This window comes from Nerophis ophidion, linkage group LG02 (genome assembly GCF_033978795.1).
Source record: "Nerophis ophidion isolate RoL-2023_Sa linkage group LG02, RoL_Noph_v1.0, whole genome shotgun sequence".
In the NCBI taxonomy this organism is placed as follows: Eukaryota; Metazoa; Chordata; class Actinopteri; order Syngnathiformes; family Syngnathidae; genus Nerophis; species Nerophis ophidion.
In genome coordinates this window covers 3,952,748-3,968,732 of record NC_084612.1, presented here as the reverse complement: position 1 = coordinate 3,968,732, position 15,985 = coordinate 3,952,748, and the positions used below count along the sequence as shown (strand labels likewise).

Below are 15,985 nucleotides of genomic sequence, written 5' to 3'. Positions count from 1 at the left end.
CCGATACGGTACCAACTCCCACTACATTGGGATTGATCGCAGTACTAGTTTTTGGCACTTTTTATGCGGTAATAAATGTAAATTGTGTGTTAATAACACCTATCTTTTGTTTAAAGGCCTACTGAAAGCCACTACTACCGACCACGCAGTCTGATAGTTTATATATCAATGATGAAATATTAACATTGCAACACATGCCAATACGGCCGGTTTAGTTGACTAAATTACAATTTTAAATTTCCCGCGGAGTTTCCTATTGAAAACGTTGCGGAATGATGCGTATGATGACGTCACTAATTGTTGGGGACATCTTAAGTCAGCCTTTACCGATCCGTTGTGGTGAAGAAGGAGCTGAGCCGGAAGGCAAAGCTCTCAATTTACCGGTCGATCTACGTTCCCATCCTCACCTATGGTCATGAGCTTTGGGTCATAACCGAAAGGATAAGATCACGGGTACAAGCGGCCGAAATGAGTTTCCTCCGCCGTGTGGCGGGGCTCTCCCTTAGAGATAGGGTGAGAAGCTCTGCCATCCGGGAGGAGCTCAACGTAAAGCCGCTGCTCCTTCACATCGAGAGGAGCCAGATGAGGTGGTTCGGGCATCTGGTCAGGATGCCACCCGAACGCCTCCCTAGGGAGGTGTTTAGGGCACGTCCCACTGGTAGGAGGCCACGGGGAAGACCCAGGACACGTTGGGAAGACTATGTCTCCCGGCTGGCCTGGGAACGCCTCGGGATCCCCGGGAAGATCTAGACGAAGTGGCTGGAGATAGGGAAGTCTGGGCTTCCCTGCTTAGGCTGCTGCCCCCGCGACCCGACCTCGGATAAGCGGAAGATGATGGATGGATAGATGGGTATATATATATATATATATATATATATATATATATATGTATATATATATATATATATACATGTGTGTGTTTTTTAATTTATTATTAATATCAACTTGTCAGCTTTTTTTCATTACATGATGCCTTTATCTCTATTTTTACATGTTGATAGAGGGAGTTTATTTTTTTATTTATGTTTTTAAGTTATGTACATACATATGTACATGTAAATGCTGTATCGGGACAGATCCATTAAGAGTTTGAGCAGAAATATGTCGTATAGGAATTAACTGTACAAAATTAAACATTAACAAAATGATGTATCACATGAATGTTTTTTTAAGTTTGTGACATAAAAAAACTCACGAGAAATGGAAAAAAAAACATGGCGTTTACTTTTTGATATTAGTCTAAAACTCAAAGCAGTTTGGCTAATGAAGATGAAGTCTAATAAACAAGCTTTGTCCTTTCTCTGTTCTCCAACAGGGCGGTCGCGGCTTTTGCCACGGTTGCCGTGGTTAAATTCGAGCCCTGGTATTGTACTTACAGAATTACACACCAGCTGTTTGATTGGAAAGTGCATCTTAGCTGTAGTTTTATTTATTTATTTATATGTTTGGAGGAGAAAAGGTGTGACTTAACACCCTTTTCACCAGCATAGCCAAAACGGCCTTTTTTTTATCTCCGTAATATCGCTAAAATTCGCTCCATTCTGTCCACTAAAGACGCTGAGATCATTATCCATGCCTTTGTTACGTCTCGCCTCGATTACTGTAACGTACTATTTTCGGGTCTCCCCATGTCTAGCATTAAAAGATTACAGTTGGTATAAAATGCGGCTGCTAGACTTTTGACAAGAACAAGAAAGTTTGATCACATTACGCCTGTACTGTATATACCTTTATATACATATATACATACATATATACCTGTACTGGCTCACCTGCACTGGCTTCCTGTGCACTTAAGATGTGACTTTAAGGTTTTACTACTTACGTATAAAATACTACACGGTCTAGCTCCAGCCTATCTTGCCGATTGTATTGTACCATATGTTGCGGCAAGAAATCTGCGTTCAAAGGACTCCGGCTTATTAGTGATTCCCAAAGCCCAAAAAAAGTCTGCGGGCTGTAGAGCGTTTTCAATTCGGGCTCCAGTACTCTGGAATGCCCTCCCAGTAACAGTTCGAGATGCCACCTCAGTAGAAGCATTTAAGTCTCACCTTAAAACTCATTTGTATACTCTGGCCTTTAAATAGACTCCCTTTTTAGACCAGTTGATCTGCCGTTTCTTTTCTTTTTCTCCTATGTCCCACTCTCCCTTGTGTAGGGGGTCCGGTCCGATGGCCATGGATGACGCACTGGCTGTTCAGAGTCGAGACCCAGGATGGACCGCTCGTCCTGAGTCGGGACCCAAGATGGACCGCTTGTCCTGAGTCGGGACCCAAGATGGACCGCTTGTCCTGAGTCGGGACCCAGGATGGACCGCTTGCCTGTGTATCAGCTTGGGACATCTCTGCGCTGCTGATCCGCCTCCGCTTGGGATGGTTTCCTGCTGGCTCCGCTGTGGACGGGACTCTCGCTGCTGTGTTGGATCCGCTTTGGACTGGACTCTCCAGGCTGTGGTGGATCCACTATGGATTGAACTTTCACAGTATCATGTTAGACCCGCTCGACATCCATTGCTTTCCTCCTCTCCAAGGTTCTCATAGTCATCATTGTCACAGACGTCCCACTGGGTCATCATTGTCACAGACGTCCCACTGGGTGTGAGTTTTCCTTGCCCTTATGTGGGCCTACCGAGGATGTCGTGGTGGTTTGTGCAGCCCTTTGAGACACTAGTGATTTAGGGCTATATAAGTAAACATTGATTGATTGATTGAACTCTAGTCAACAAGCTGCCCGACTACTCTGGTCGCTTTGGTGTAGAAAACATTAAAGCCTAGTACAGAAAGTTAGGAGTATCCAAACAACGATTTCAAATTAAAAAAAGGTCTCAGCTAACGAGGTGCATAAAAAATTGAGCATGCTCCACCTAAACCGCCCACAAAACGGCCCATCCTGAAGCGACTGTCAGAAAGCGGCTTGAAGATGATCTGTAAAACATAATCCATGCAACATTTTGACCAAAGAACCACCATTACATGTTATATAAAACACAAGGAAGTTTTTTACATTTAGAAAAAATAATATCAATATGATTTCTTTAGGTTAGATTGGGGCTTCACGGTGGGAGAAGGGTTAGTGCGTCCGCCTCACAATACGAAGGTCCTGCAGTCCTGGGTTCAATCCCAGGCTCAGGATCTTTCTGTGTGGAGTTTGCATGTTCTCCCCGTGAATGCGTGGGTTCCCTCCGGGTACTCCGGCTTCCTCCCACTTCCAAAGACATGCACCTGGGGATAGGTTGATTGGCAACACTAAATTGGCCCTAGTGTGTGAATGTTGTCTGTCTATCTGTGTTGGCCCTGCGATGAGGTGGCGATTTGTCCAGGGTGTATACCCCCTTCCGCCCGATTGTAGCTGAGATAGGCGCCAGCGCCCCCCGCGACCCCAAAAGGGAATATGCGGTAGAAAATGGATGGATGGATATATTAGATTGGATTAGATAGTATTTTATTGACCCCCAAGGGGAAATTACATTGCGCCCTATAATCCGGTGCGTCTTTTGTATGAAAATAGACCTGACTAGACCCGCTTATGGTCCGGAAAACACGGTAATTGATTTATTGTCCCTTGAAGAACTATACCGAAATGCTCGCTGAAACATGAGCTAATGTTTGTGCTGTAGTACTCTTATGCAGGGATGGAAGGGAAAACGCGTCCCCTTTGATTAGGGTTGTTTATCTCCCACGGACGGGACTTAAAGTTGCTAAGGCCGTTCTCCCACACAGATCAATGGCAGATATCATTAAAGAACATTCCAGCGGCAAGAGAGGGCCCAACCCGCTTTCCCTCGTCTGTGGCCTGAAGCAAGGGTGGGCAAGGGGTCTTGTTGGGAGCATGGCATCGCGTGTGAAGGCGGCCGCCCCGCCCGGGATAGTCGGCACGTCGGCCCTCGACTCCCCGACCTCACGCCTGAGAGCTAGAGATTAAAATAAAAAAACTCTCAAGGTAAACATTGCTTCCACAATTGATATCGCGCCGGCCTTTTCCGAGCACTCCGGGACTTCACGGCTTCCTGTCTGGGGGCGGAGGGGTGCGTCGGGGTGGTTTCCTGTGCTGGGCAGGAGGGAGCGGAGATTGGGCGGAGGAGGAGGACACGGCGTAACCTTCTCTTTAGTGGCAGACAGAGAGAGGGAGGGGGGATGTTTATTGATCTTAGTCAAACACGTATTGTAAAAGGGAACTTTGGTACGAGACGCTAGCACGCTATGGGAATTTTTCAGGGGTCGATCGTGTCGGATGGCAGCTTTCTTGGTGCCATGCTCGGGCATCTTCACATACACACGGCAGCAGGACACAGATATAATACTTGGTAGCCTCACACTACAGGTCGATTCCGATTGTTTTGCCCATATGTGACCCGTATCGTATTTTCTCATGCCATTGTGAACTGTGCAATTATGAATTTTTTTACGCATCTTTCGTATGTGGAAATAAATTGGATATGTATCCTGATGCGACTGGTCTTCATTTTTGATAGGCCATAAAAAATATCAACAAATATCGATATCGACCGATATAAAACGCTTACCGTATTTCCTTGATTAGCCGCCGGGGCGCTAATTAATTTAAAACTTCTTCTCATTCCTGCGCTTATTCAAGGCATGCGGTAAAAAATAAGCAGGCGCTAATCATTTTAAAACCTCTTCTCACCCCTGCGCTTACCAATGGCATGCAGTAAAAAATTGAGTGCGATAAAAAAAAAATGTGATAAATAATTTTTCTGCAGCCGCGGCCCGGTGGTTGGGGACCACTGCTCTACAACATGTCATCGCGCCCACCTTTACACCATGCTATCTGCGTGCCGGTCGGACGCATGCATTTCGCTGCTTCTCATACGAGATTGCAATGCATATTTGCTCAACAGCCATACCTTTTACATTGATGGTTGTGATATAAACATCTTTAACACGCTTACTAATATGCGCCACACTCTGTGAACCCACACCAAACACATTCCTGGAGAACATCGGCTCTGTAACACTTTATAAACGCAACATAAGAATTACCTAGAATGCAATGCATCCATGACTCTTGGCTGTATTATACACACGCCCCCAACCCTGCCCACCTCAACTGACGCACGGAGAGGGAGAGGGAGTTGGTGCTAGCGGGGTGTATAATATAGCCAAGAGTCATAGATGCATGGCATTCTGGGTAAGTGGTATGTTGCATTTATAACGTGTTACAGAGCCGATGTTCTCCAGAAATGTGTTTGGTGTGGGTTCACAGAGTGTGGCGCATTTTAGTAAGAGTGTTAACGTTGTTTTATGTCACAACCATCAGTGTGATCTGTATGGCTGTGGAACAAGACCCCTGGTTTACACATAGTAAAAGCAAAAATAACTCCTCCACCATTTTGAAAAAGACAACAGGGGAAGCATCACTCGTGATGTCAGCAGTTTGACCCGGCAGTAAAAGTAAGCATGCAAGCATGCGCTAATAAATTTGGGGAGCGAGGTTCACCCGGCAGTAATTCAAGGCAGGCGCATATTACATGCCCGGCGGTAATTCAAGGAAAAACGGTATATTGTGAGACTGTTTTCAGTGAAGTATGTCTCGTGTCTAGTGCAGGTGTCTGCAACCTTTCCCATCTAAAGAAACATTCTGGTGCCTCGTCCACTAAAGAAAGAGTATTGTGCTGCAAAACATTACTAGACTGCTTGGAAAGTACAGACTGGGACGTGTTCAAGGCAGCCGCCACCGAAAATCATTACACATGTGTGGAGGAGTGTGCTTAGTCCGTGTCCTCATACATTCAGAAGTGCATGGAGGATGTTAGTGTGATCAAGAACATCCCCACATGGGCCAACGAGAAACCCTGGATGAACAGTGAGGTACATTCTACAGAGAGCCCGACTGAATCACTGTCTGGACTGGAGCCTGCAGTGCCTATGACTGGAAGTCTCTGCAGAGTGGTGAGGACGGCGGAAAAGATCTTCAGGACTCCTCTTCCTCCTATACGGGAAATCACAAAAAGCCGCTGCCTGACCAGGGCTCAGAAAATCTGCAGAGACTCCTCCCACCCCTACCAAGGACTGTTTTCACTGCTGGACTCAAGAAAGAGTTTCCGCAGCTTCCGTAGCAGAACCTCCAGGTTCTGTAACAGCTTCTTATCTCAGGCCATAAAACTCTTGAACGCATCATAATAATCCAATCAGTTTCCCCCCCAAAAACGGATTAACTCGCTGCAATTTAAAGACAATCTTACATACATCCATAAATGCGTATGATAAAGTGCAATATACTTATCTGTACAGTAATCTATTTATTTATAGCTGCACCTCATTCCTCTTTTATCCTGCACTGCAATGAGCAAGTCTAAGTCTAAGTCTAAGTCTAAAACGTAACTTTTAAAAGTTATCATCTTTTTTATTTTCAATCATTCAATCAATTTTTATGTGTATAGCCCTTAATCACAAGTGTCACAAAGAGATGCACAAGCCACAACGGCATCCTCGGTTCAGATCCCACATCAGGGCAAGGAAAAACTCAACCCAGTGGGATGACAATGAGAAACCTTGGAGAGGACCGCAGATGTGGGTGACCCCCCCCTCCTCTAGGGCGACCGGTGCAATGGACGCCCAGTGGATCTAGCATAATATTGTGAAAGTCCAGTCCATAGTGGATCTAACATAATAGTGAGAGTCCAGTCTATAGTGGGGCCAGCAGGAGACCATAGCGAGCGGAGACAGGTCAGCAGTGCAGAGATGTCCCCAACCGATGCACAGGCAAGCGGTCCACCCCGGGTCCTGACTATGGACAGCCAGCACTTCATCCATTGCCACCGGACCTGTGCCCCCCCCCCTCCACGAGGGAGAAGGGGGCACTAGAAAAGCATATTAAACACATTTTAATTGTCTTTCTTCTTGTTTGGCAAGTATCCATGGTGAGTTTACCCACAGGGTTGCACACTCAACTGAACCATTAGGCTTCCAGTCTCTTTTATTTGCTTTTCTTGCGCCTCAGAACACAGCCTGTTTGCGGTCACTGCCTCACAGACAGTCAGAAATGTTAGAACTCTTTAAAAATGTACACTTTTTTCACTCTGGGTTTTTAAAAAAAAACACCCAAAGGAGCCGCAACAAGGAAGCAGAGGAGCAACATTAGGCTCCAGAGCCGCAGGTTGCAGACCCCTGGTCTAGTGGGGGCATTTCTTTTGAATATGTGATGAGACAAGGCGAAGAAAAAGCCAAACACAAGCCTAGAAATTAGCATTTCATTTCCAAAATGCATATCTTCCTGAAAAAAATTCAGAATTTCAATACTTAATGGCCATTTTTGGCTTCACGGTGGCAGAGGGGTTAGTGCATCTGCCTAACAATACGAAGTTCCTGCAGTCCTGGGTTCAAATCCAGGCTCGGGATCTTTCTGTGTGGAGTTTGCATGTTCTCCCCGTGAATGCGTGGGTTCCCTCCGGGTACTCCGGCTTCCTCCCACTTCCAAAGACATGCACCTGGGGATAGGTTGATTGGCAACACTAAATTTGGCCCTAGTGTGTGAATGTGAGTGTGAATGTTGTCTGTCTATCTGTGTTGGCCCTGCGATGAGATGGCGACTTGTCCAGGGTGTACCCTGCCTTCCGCCCGATTGTAGCTGAGATAGGCGCCAGCGCCCCCCGCGACCCCGAAAGGGAATAAGCGGTAGAAAATGGATGGATGGATGGATGGCCATTTTCATCCCACAGTTTGTTTTAGACACATTGTAAAGCTGACATCATTGAATTACTATTGAGATATAACAATAAATATTACACTAGTATGCTTTGTCAGCTCTGTGATGAGGTGGCTACTTGTCCAGGGTGTACCCCTCCTTCCGCCCGAATGCAGCTGAGATATGCTCCAGCACCCCCCTCCCGACCTCAAAAGGGACAAGCGGTAGAAAAAATGGATGGATGGATGGAGGGCTTTGTCAGCCACAGCACATAACGTGGGTGTTTTGGTCGGATAGCCTAGCATGTATTATTATCGTACTGTGTGCAGGAAAAAGTCATACAGGTCATTTTCAGCAGCAACAACAAGAGCATGTCTTCAAACATTAGCCGGCAATTTTAGCGACCCCTGACCCCGCTCCATTGTTTGCAGATCCTGAGTGTGAAAGTGAACTGTGTGTAACTTGATGGCATGTGCATAACACACTTCTTGCTGACTCCTGGAAATGCTTAACTACTCGGGAATGTACAACAACACGCTGATCGACAGCTCTGCTGTATGCATGCCAGGCCACTAGTTGGCGACAGCGATTACCTTACTGACCTGTTTTTTAAGACACAATAATTATGACTAATACAAAACCAAAAACCAGTGAAGTTGGCACGTTGCGTAAATTGTAAATAAAAACAGAATACAATGATTTGAAAATCCTTTTCAACTTATATTCAATTGAATAGACTGCAAAGACAAGATATTTAATGTTCGACTGACAAACTTTTTTTTTTTGGCAAATAATCATTAACTTCGAATTTATTGGCAGCAACATGTTGCAAAAAAGTTGGCACAGGGGCATTTTTACCACTGTGTTACATGGCCTTTCATTTTAACAACACTCAGTAAATGTTTGGGATCTGAGGAGACCAATTATTTCAGGTGGAATTATTTCCCATTCTTGCTTGATGTACAGCTTAAGTTGTTCAACAGTCCGGGGTCTCCGTTGTGGTATTTTAGGCTTTATAATAAACATGAAAAACAAGCTCATCATGCGTGTATCGCTTCTAGCAGAGAAAATGACAAAGTTTGCGATTTCTAAGGCGTTCTTATTCAGCCAAAAAGGAGGGAAAAGTATTCCTCTGTCTCAAAATAACGACTTTTTTCTAGAGATCATGATATCATTTTTTTACTGCTTCTCAAGAGCGATAACTGATAACTTATTCCTATGTTTATTTTTTTATAGAGATGTCCAATAATGGCTTTTTTGCCGATATCTGATATTGTCCAACTCTTAATTACCGATTCCGATATCAACCGATATCGATATATACAGTGGTGGATTTAACACATTATTATGCCTAATTTTGTTGTGATGCCCCGCTGGATGCATTAAACAATGTTACAAGGTTTTCCAAAATAAATCAACTCAAGTTACTGAGCCATATTTATTATTGAAGTCACAACGTGTATATATTTTTTTAACAGGCCTCAAAACAGCAGCTTGGAATTTGGGACATGCTCTCCCTCAGAGAGCATGAGGAGGTTAAGGTGGGCGGGGTTGAGGTGTGGGAGGGTAAGGGGTAGCGGGGGTGTATATTGTAGCGTCTCGGAAGAGTTAGTGCTGCAAGGGATTTCAGGGTATTTGTTCTGTTGTGTTTATGTTGTGTTACGGTACGGATGTTCTCCCAAAATGTGTCTGTCATTCTTGTTTGGTGTGGGTCCACAGTGTGGCGCATATTTGTAACAGTGTTAAAGTTGTTTATACGGCCACCCTCAGTGTAACCTGTATGGCTGTTGACCAAGTATGCCTTGCCTTCACTTGTGTGTGTGAAAAGCCATAGATAATATGTGATTGGGCCGGCACGTAAAGGAAATGCCTTTAAGGTTTATTGGCGCTCTGTACTTCTCCCTACGTCCGTGTACCACTCTGTACACCGGTGTTTTAAAAACTCATACATTTTACTTTTTGAAACCGAAACTGATCATTTCCGATATCATGTTTTAAAGCATTTATCGGCCGATAAAATTGTCAGTCCAATATTATCGGACATCGCTATAAATTTGTAAAACCTTTGCTGAAATATAGCTTCCAAAGGCCCATCTCTTATTAAATACCAATAGTAAGAACCAGATTACCAGTTTTTTCTACTAATATTTCATTTCATTATCACAATATTTTTATTTTCTAACCTCATAATCTAGGAGTTTTCCTTTCTTAAATGTGGCTCTAGTAGCACAGTGTGTACTGTGCAGACTGGGTTTAATCCTGAGGAGGATATCAAGCACCTGAATGTAACCTTGTGTGCTCCAAGTTTGGTTCCGACTGATAGATGACATCCCGGATAACCTCAGCAGTTCAAGGATGATAGACACAACATTGGCCAAACAGTCTGTGGCCCCTGCTGCTCCCTTGTTCCTATTCCTGCGGCACAAGACATAACATTAATTAACACACATGCGCTCAGTGGTGCATGGCGCTGAGAGGGAATCTTCATTAAAGGGGAACATTATCACCAGACCTATGTAAGCGTCAATATATACCTTGATGGTGCAGAAAAAAGACCAAATATTTTTTAACCCATTTCCGAACTCTACATGGGTGAATTTTGGCGAATTAAACGCCTTTCTGTTTATTGCTCTGGAGGCGATGACGTCAGAATATGACGTCGCCGAGGTAATACAGCGGCCATTTTCATTTTCAACACATTGTAAACATTGGGTCTCAGCTCTGTTATTTTCCGTTTTTTTGACTATTTTTTGGAACCTTGGAGACATCATGCCTCGTCGGTGTGTTGTCGGAGGGTGTAACAACACCAACAGGGAGGGATTCAAGTTGCACCACTGGCCCGAAGATGCGAAAGTGTCTGCCGCCAGACCCCCATTGAATGTGCGGGAGTGTCTGCACATTTTACCGGCGATGACAGACATGACACAGAGATGTATGGATAACCTGCAGATGCATTTGCAACGATAAAGTCAACAAATCACAAAGGTGAGTTTTGTTGATGTTGACTTATGTGCTAATCAGACCTATTTGGTCGCGGCGTGACTGCAAGCTAATCGATGCTTACATGCTATGCTAATCGATGCTAACATGCTATTTACCGGCGGTGCTAAAGCAGACATGGCACAGAGATGTATGGATAACCTGCAGATGCATTTGCAACGATAAAGTTACCGAAATCACAGAGGTGAGTTTTGTTGATGTTGACTGCCAGCTAATCGATGCTAACATGCTACGCTAATCGATGCTAACATGCTATTTACCGGCGGTGCTAAAGCAGACATGGCACAGAGATGTATGGATAACCTGCAGATGCATTTGCAACGATATTACGTTTCCATTTTACCCGCGATGCTAACGCAGCTACTCGGCCATGCTATGGCTATGAATAGCGCCAATAGCAATTCGCTCAATAGCTTCAGTTTCTTCTTCAATACTTTCATACTCCAACCATCTGTTTCAATACATGCGTAATCTGTTGAATCGCTTAAGCCGCTGAAATCCGAGTCTGAATCCGAGCTAATGTCACTATATCTTGCTGTGGTATTCCCATTGTTTGTTTACATTGGCAGCCCTGTATGACGTCACAGGAAAATGGATAGTGGTTTCGAAGATAGCGAAAATAAGGCACTTTAAAGCTTTATTTAGGGATATTCCGAGATCAGTAACATTTTGAAAAAAAATTCAAAAAATACAACAAGCCACTGGGAACTGATTTTTATTGTTTTTAACCCTTTTGAAATTGTGATAATGTTCCACTTTAAAGCTTTCGCGAGTTACACTGAAAAACATTTGGGCAATGCCAAAGAAAAACAGGTAAATAAATATTTTAAAATAAAGATTTAAAAGATAAAATTAAAACATAATGAGAATAGACAGAATTCAGGATGAATATCAAATAAAATAAATCAGAATAGGCAAAGATATTAAGGATGAAGGAAGGAAAAATATTGGCGTACAAATGATCATTTTCACTGAGGGGCCACATAAAAAAGAGTTTTGTTTGGCCCAAAAGGGCCACTTCTAACAATGAATACTATTATTACACCATTTTTTAAATGCATTTTATTAGTAAATTTTTTAAACACTAAAATGTAAAAAAAAAAAAAAATGGTAAGCTGCAATCATTTCACCTCAAAATGTAGTGTATATTACTGCAAATGAAAAAACAGTACTGCTGTTTTTATGGTAAAAGACAGCTCAGTTGCCAGAATTTTACTGTAAAATTTACATGAATTTTTTTACTATAAATTTAAAAAATGCTATTTTACAGTAACATTTTGGCAACTGGGCTGCCATTTCTTTTTTTTTTTTTTTCTTACCACAAAGCTGTAAATTTTCTTTGGTGTATTACTGTAAATGCCAAAACGGCACCACAGTTTATTACAGTTAGATAAGTACAGTTTTCTTCATTTAGAGAAAAATGCTGTAAAATCCACAGTAAATTTCACAATTTTACCATGAAATCTATGGCTACTTATACATTGCACAATTTGATGGATAACTTGCTTTGAAATCTTTATTATTAGTATTTATTTCTATTTAAAAATGGTTTGAAAGTTTGATAATATATTTTTGCATAATTAGACCAGTGGTTCTCAAACTTTTTTCAGTGATGTACCCCCTGTGAACATTTTTTTAATTCAAGTACCCCCTAATCAAAGCAAAGCATTTTTGGTTGAAAAAAAGAGATAAAGAATTAAAATACAGCACTATGTCATCAGTTGCTGATTTATTAAATTGTATAACAGTGCAAAATAATGCTCATCCATAGTGGTCTTTCTTGAACTATTTGGAAAAAAGATGTACAAATAACTAAAAACTTGTTGAAAAAGTGAAAAGTGATTCAATTATAAATAAAGATTTCTACACATAGAAGGAATCATCAACTTAAAGTGCCCTCTTTGGGGATTGTAATAAAGATCCATGTAGATTCATGAACTTAATTCTAAACATTTCTCCACAAAAAAAGAAATCTTTAACATCAATATTTATGGAACATGTCCACAAAAAATCTAGCTGTCAACACTAAATACTGAATTGTTGTATTTTTTTTCACAGTTTATGAACTTACATTTATATTTTGTTGAAGTATTATTCACTCCTCTCTGAGCTGCCACCTTATCGGGGTAGAGGAGTTTGCGTGTCCCAATGATCCTAGGAGCTATGTTGTCCGGGGTCTTTATGCCCCCTGGTAGGGTCTCCCAAGGCAAACAGGTTCTAGGTGAGGGATCAGACAAAGAGCAGCTTGAAGACCTCTATGAAGAAGATAAAACATGGACCCAGATTTCCCTCGCCCGGACGCGGGTCACCAGGGGCCCCCTCTGGAGCCAGGCCCGGGGTTGGGGTACGATGGCGAATGCCTGGTGGCCGGGCCTGTTCCCATGGGGCCCGGCCGGGCACAGCCCGAAGAGGCAACGTGGGTCACCCCTCTAATGGGCTCACCACCCATAACAGGGGCCATAGAGGTCGGGTGCAATGTGAGCTGGGCGGCAGCCGAAGGCAGGGCACTTGGCGGTCCGATCCTCGCCTACAGAAGCTAGCTCTTGGGACGTGGAACGTCACCTCACTGGGGGGGAAAAAGCCTGAGCTAGTGCGCGAAGTGGAGAAGTTCCGGCTAGATATAGTCGGACTCACTTCGACGCACAGCAAGGGCTCTGGAACCACTTCTCTGGAGAGGGATTGGACCCTCTTCCACTCTGGCGTTGCCGGCAGTGAGAGGCGACGGGCTGGGGTGGCAATTCTGGTTGCCCCCCGGCTTAAAGCCTGTACATTGGAGTTCAGCCCGGTGGACGAAAGGGTAGCCTCCCTCCGCCTTCGGGTGGGGGGACGGGTCCTGACTGTTGTTTGTGCTTACGCACCAAACAGCAGTTCAGAGTACCCACTCTTTTGGGGTACACTCGAGGGAGTACTGGAAAGTGCTCCCCCGGGTGATTCCCTTGTCCTACTGGGGGACTTCAACGCTCACGTTGGCAACGACAGTGAAACCTGGAGAGGCGTGATTGGGAAGAATGGCCGCCCGGATCTGAACCCGAGTGGTGTTTTGTTATTGGACTTTTGTGCTTGTCACAGTTTGTCCATTACAAACACCATGTTTAAACATAAGGGTGTCCATATGTGCACTTGGCACCAGGACACCCTAGGCCGCAGTTCCATGATCGACTTTGTAGTTGTGTCATCGGATTTGTGGCCTCATGTTCTGGACACTCGGGTGAAAAGAGGGGCGGAGCTTTCTACCGATCACCACCTGGTGGTGAGTTGGCTGCGATGGTGGGGGAGGATGCCGGACAGACCTGGGAGGCCCAAACGCATTGTGAGGGTCTGCCGGGAACGTCTGGCAGAGTCTCCTGTCAAAGAAAGTTTCAATTCCCACCTCCGGAAGAACTTCGAACATGTCCCAAGGGAGGTGCTGGACATTGAGTCCGAGTAGACCATGTTCCGCACCTCTATTGTCGAGGCGGCTGATCGAAGTTGTGGCCGCAAGGTAGTTGGTGCCTGTCGGGGCGGAAATCCTAAAACCCCTTGGTGGACACCAGCGGTGAGGGATGCCGTCAAGCTGAAGAAGGAGTCCTATCGGGTCCTTTTGGCTCATAGGACTCCGGAGGCAGTGGACAGGTACCGACAGGCCAAGCGGTGTGCGGCTTCGGCGGTTGCGGAGGCAAAAACTTGGACATGGGAGGAGTTCGGGGAAGCCATGGAAAACGACTTCCGGACGGCTTCGAAGCGATTCTGGACCACTGTCCGCCGCCTCAGGAAGGGGAAGCAGTGCACTATCAACACCGTGTATGGTGCGGATGGTGTTCTGCTGACCTCAACTGAGGGTGTTGTGGATAGGTGGAAGGAATACTTCGAAGACCTCCTCAATCCCACCAACACGTCTTCCTATGAGGAAGCAGTGCCTGGGGAATCTGTGGTGGACTCTCCTATTTCTGGGGCTGAGGTCGCTGAGGTAGTTAAAAAGCTCCTTGGTGGCAAGGCCCCGGGGGTGGATGAGATCCGCCCGGAGTTCCGTAAGGCTCTGGATGCTGTGGGGCTGTCTTAGTTGACAAGACTCTGCAGCATCGCGTGGACATCGGGGGCGGTACCTCTGGATTGGCAGACCGGGGTGGTGGTTCCTCTCTTTAAGAAAGGGGACCGGAGGGTGTGTTCCAACTATCGTGGGATCACACTCCTCAGCCTTCCTGGTAAGGTTTATTCAGGTGTACTGGAGAGGAGGTTACGCCGGATGGTCGAACCTCGAATTCAGGAGGAACAGTGTGGTTTTCGTCCTGGTCGTGGAACTGTGGACCAGCTCTATACTCTCGGCAGGGTTCTTGAGGGTGCATGGGAGTTTGCCCAACCAGTCTACATGTGCTTTGTGGACTTGGAGAAGGCATTCGACCGTGTCCCTCGGGAAGTCCTGTGGGGAGTGCTCAGAGAGTATGGGGTATCGGACTGTCTTATTATGGCGGTCCGCTCCCTGTATGATCAGTGCCAGAGCTTGGTCCGCATTGCCGGCAGTAAGTCGAACACATTTCCAGTGAGGGTTGGACTCCGCCAAGGCTGTCCTTTGTCACCGATTCTGTTCATAACTTTTATGGACAGAATTTCTAGGCGCAGTCAAGGCGTTGAGGGGTTCCGGTTTGGTGACCACAGGATTAGGTCTCTGCTTTTTGCAGATCATGTGGTCCTAATGGCTTCATCTGACCGGGATCTTCAGCTCTCACTGGATCGGTTTGCAGCCGAGTGTGAAGCGACCGGAATGAGAATCAGCACCTCCAAGTCCGAGTCCATGGTTCTCGCCCGGGAAGGGTGGAATGCCATCTCCGGGTTGGGGAGGAGACCCTTCCCCAAGTGGAGGAGTTCAAGTACCTAGGAGTCTTGTTCACGAGTGAGGGAAGAGTGGATCGTGAGATCGACAGGCGGATCGGTGCGGCGTCTTCAGTAATGCGGACGTTGTACCGATCCGTTGTGGTGAAGAAGGAGCTGAGCCGGAAGGCAAAGCTCTCAATTTACCAATCGATCTACGTTCCCATCCTCACCTATGGTCATGAGCTTTGGGTCATGACCGAAAAGATAAGATCACGGGTACAAGCGGCCGAAATGAGTTTCCTCCGCTGGGTGGCGGGGCTCTCCCTTAGAGATAGGGTGAGAAGCTCTGCCATCCGGGAGGAACTCAAAGTAAAGCCGCTGCTCCTCCACATCGAGAGGAGCCAGATGAGGTGGTTCGGGCATCTGGTCCGGATGCCACCCGAAAGTCTCCCTAGGGAGATGTTTACGGCACGTCCAACCGGTAGGACGCCACGGGGAAGACCCAGGACACGTTGGGAAGACTATGTCTCCCGGCCGGCCTGGGAACGCCTCG

General features: G+C 45.5%; 1 protein-coding gene across 25 annotated transcripts in view; it reads right to left on the bottom strand.

Moving 5' to 3' along the window:
- The window catches only part of LOC133536104 (uncharacterized), a 33,656-nt gene that overhangs the window by 16,387 nt on the left and 1,284 nt on the right, over nt 1-15,985 (bottom strand). For 16 of the 25 annotated variants that reach the window (XR_009802386.1, XR_009802387.1, XR_009802401.1 and 13 more), the window contains exons 2-3: nt 12,716-12,861; nt 9,924-10,059 (exon numbers count right to left, since the gene is read on the bottom strand). Coding sequence is in view for 9 of the 25 variants with exons in the window: in XM_061876373.1 (XP_061732357.1) it covers nt 9,924-10,059 (136 nt within the window). In the remaining 16 variants the exon portion in view is untranslated. The remainder of the gene's footprint in view (nt 1-9,923; nt 10,060-12,715; nt 12,862-15,985) is intronic. The other 9 variants (XM_061876373.1, XM_061876362.1, XM_061876383.1 and 6 more) reach the window with 1 other exon arrangement.